General features: G+C 53.8%; 1 protein-coding gene across 1 annotated transcript in view; it reads right to left on the bottom strand.

The window, feature by feature from the left end:
• LOC103812072 (microtubule-associated protein tau-like) overlaps positions 1-1,769 on the bottom strand; it is a gene marked incomplete at its 3' end in the record, with an annotated part of 5,563 nt that extends 3,794 nt beyond the window's left edge. The window contains exon 1 of the mRNA XM_009085079.1: positions 1,085-1,769. Within this exon, the coding sequence (XP_009083327.1) occupies positions 1,085-1,769 (685 nt within the window). The remainder of the gene's footprint in view (positions 1-1,084) is intronic.
• Between the last annotated feature and the right edge of the window lie 1,129 nt (positions 1,770-2,898).

The raw sequence follows: 2,898 nt of genomic DNA, 5'->3' as shown, positions 1-2,898 counted from the left end.
CCACCCAGCAAAGAGCACTCTCTCCCTGCTGCAAACCAGAGCTGATGGAAGCAGCCAAGCCAGCTTTTGGGATGTGGCACTGAGGGAAGAGGAAGATCTTCCCCTGGGGCAGGCACTGGATAGCCAGAACTGAGGTACAACACGGTGACACACCAATGTGTGTCCTGCTGTCCCTGTTAGCACAAATCATGGCAAAACCTGCCCTTGGCCACAGAGCAGGGCCCTAAGTGACACCCCACTGAGCCCTAGGAGAGGTGGAAAAGAGCCCTGGAGAAAGGAAAGGTCTAAGGGATGCTCAGCAAGGAACTCAGACCTTCACCCAAGACTGCCCTCCCAGCCCAGCCCCACACACTGTTAGTGCTCCACACACACAGGCAGCTCCTGCAGATCCCCCCGACCCAGCACTGTGTTGGACACTCAGGGATATGGCATCCAGGGCTGGGAGAGGAGCAGGATGGTTTGGAAGAGCATCAGACATGCCTGGCAGGGGAGAAGCTCCAGCTAGCTGCAGACCTTGCCTCCAGCAGCAGTCAGTAGTGGATATTTCAGGGAAAAGTACAAGAAACAGGATCAGTGTGTGGCTTTTTCCATGGTTAGACCTGCCATCCTTGCCTTTTTCCTCCTCCCTCCTCTTTAGGAAAGCCAATTCCAAGAGTTATTGGCTCAGACATGCAAACCAGATGGCACGTGTCCTGCCGGAACGAGCCGCAGCGCCAGCTTAGCCTCACTCCAACATGCCAGAACCACCTCCATCCGGGCTTCATTTCCCTGGGAAGGTGCCAGGGGTGAGTGAAGGCACCCACCCAGCAGCTCCAAGGGAATCCAAACCAAAATGGGTGAAAAAAGCAGGATTGGGGACACGCCAGCACCATGCAAGGGACGCAAAACCGAAGCGCAAGGGTCTGGCAGGAACGCCAGGATGAAACCAAAGAGGGAAGGAGAGGGAGGGAGGAGCAGCAGCCTCGTAGATCAGTTCACAGCACAGGTCCAGGCCATTTCCAAGCAGCAGGAAGCTGCAGAGCTGGCTCAGGCAGCCTTGTTGGAGCAAGCCAGGAGAGCTGAGGGCAGCGAACGGGGCACACACCTTTGAGGAGAGGGACACGACTGGTTTTATCTGCAGTGTGGGCACTGGGCTTCTTCCTGGGGGTCAGACACTCTCCTGTGTCTGGCACAACCTCTTCTGGAGAAGCCTCTTTGTCTTCCATATCACCTTTTAACTCAGCAGGGAGTTTGGCTGTTTCTAGCAAGGGTCCAGAATCTTCTCCCTCCCTGGGCTCAGCTTCTTTTGGGGAGATGGTTTCGGAAGGCTCTGCTGGGGAGTCTGTACCTCCCTCACTCTCCACTGGCTGTCTCTTCTCCTCTTGGTCCTCTCCTGCTTTATGTGACTCAGTTTCAAGAAGAAGTGCCTCTTTTGAAGTGTCCCTGAGGACATCTTTGGACTTACTTTCTTCATCATATTCTCTAAGGGTCTCCTTGGCTGTTGCTGGACATAAACCCTTCTCAGGTCCTGGTGACACATGGGAAAGCAAATCCTGCTGGGAAGTTTCATCAATATCACGGTCCTCATCTCTCTCCTGCCCACTGGAATCTTCTTTGAACGAGGTACACAGAGGAGATGATCCATCTTTAGGGTCACCTGCTCCACCTGCTCCTGCCAACCCCTCGGTGTGCACACCACGACCCAGCTCTGGCTCCACACCAGTGCCTTCTCTGCCTGGATGATCCCACGACTCACTGCTGCCTTCAGATGCTTTGGAGCCTTGGTACATATCCAGGGGGATTGGGATGGTGACCTCAATTCTGGTGGGAGCTGCTGCTGGAGCCTTCGTTTCGTGTGGCTGCTGAAGGCCCCCAGCTCCCTGCCTTGGGGCTTGGCTTTCCCTCATTATTGCCTCTCCCACATGCTCCTGAGGGCCAGGCTGGAGCTTGGCAGAGCTCGGCTGCCCTGGAGGTGAAGATGTGGGGTATGAAGCATGGGCAAAAAATTAGCACAGGCATGTCAAACAGTCACGTAAGGCTGACGACAGACTGAGGGTTTGTACTGACAACCAGAGGAGAAAAGCAAGTCCCACACCACCCCAGCCAACAGACAGCTCCTTTCTACTCTGCCTTTAAAGAAACTCTGATCCCCATGGGAATTGGGAACAGTGACAGCCACAGCATGTGGAAGTCCAGATTCCTGCCTGGACTTGGCCAGGTATCCAACCACCACCGTCGGGCACAGCTGAGCTCCAAGAGCTGGTTCAGCTGCAAAGGTTCCCAGAAGCCAAGAACACTCCATTTTCCAATCCAACACCACCACTGGACCATTGTTTTACTGGTCAGTGCCCACCTCTTCTTGCCTTAAGGGTCTGCAGCTCTCTCCTCTCTCTAGGAGATGTTTAGGCACACATGGCACCAGCTATGTCCTCTCAGAGCTCCGCTCTGCTCTGCTCTCCAGATCATTCCCACTGCCCAAGAGCTTGGGGAAGAGCACTCCCATGTCTCCTCTCTCATTTCAACAGAGAGTGGAGCAGACAGCCACAGGACTGTGAGGAAACATGTGGCTACAGCCACAGGGACACAGCAATTTTGGACCCACTGAGGCTCACTGGAGTTCCAGCTCTGCTGCTGCCATCGTTTGGGCTGAGTGGCAAATGTGACATTTAGACCCCAAAACTTGAGGCCACAGAGACTCATCTCTCTCTCTCCCTTTTTTTTGGTGTGTATGTGAAAGAGGGAATTCTGTTCTGGCACTGACCTCATGCATGACACAGCCATCGATAATTTCCCCCAACAATTGCTGCATTAAGTCATGTTTCCTAGTTGAGATGGAGCTTTTCTGCTGGAAATTCATTCAGCTGAAGCAAAGATGCACTGAGCAATGGAGAATTCACATGCACATTGGCGCTTTAAAGT

Source organism: Acanthisitta chloris, unplaced genomic scaffold, assembly GCF_000695815.1.
Source record: "Acanthisitta chloris isolate BGI_N310 unplaced genomic scaffold, ASM69581v1 scaffold36261, whole genome shotgun sequence".
In the NCBI taxonomy this organism is placed as follows: Eukaryota; Metazoa; Chordata; class Aves; order Passeriformes; family Acanthisittidae; genus Acanthisitta; species Acanthisitta chloris.
Note: the sequence above shows the minus strand (reverse complement) of the source record. Positions and strands in the feature narration are given on the sequence as shown.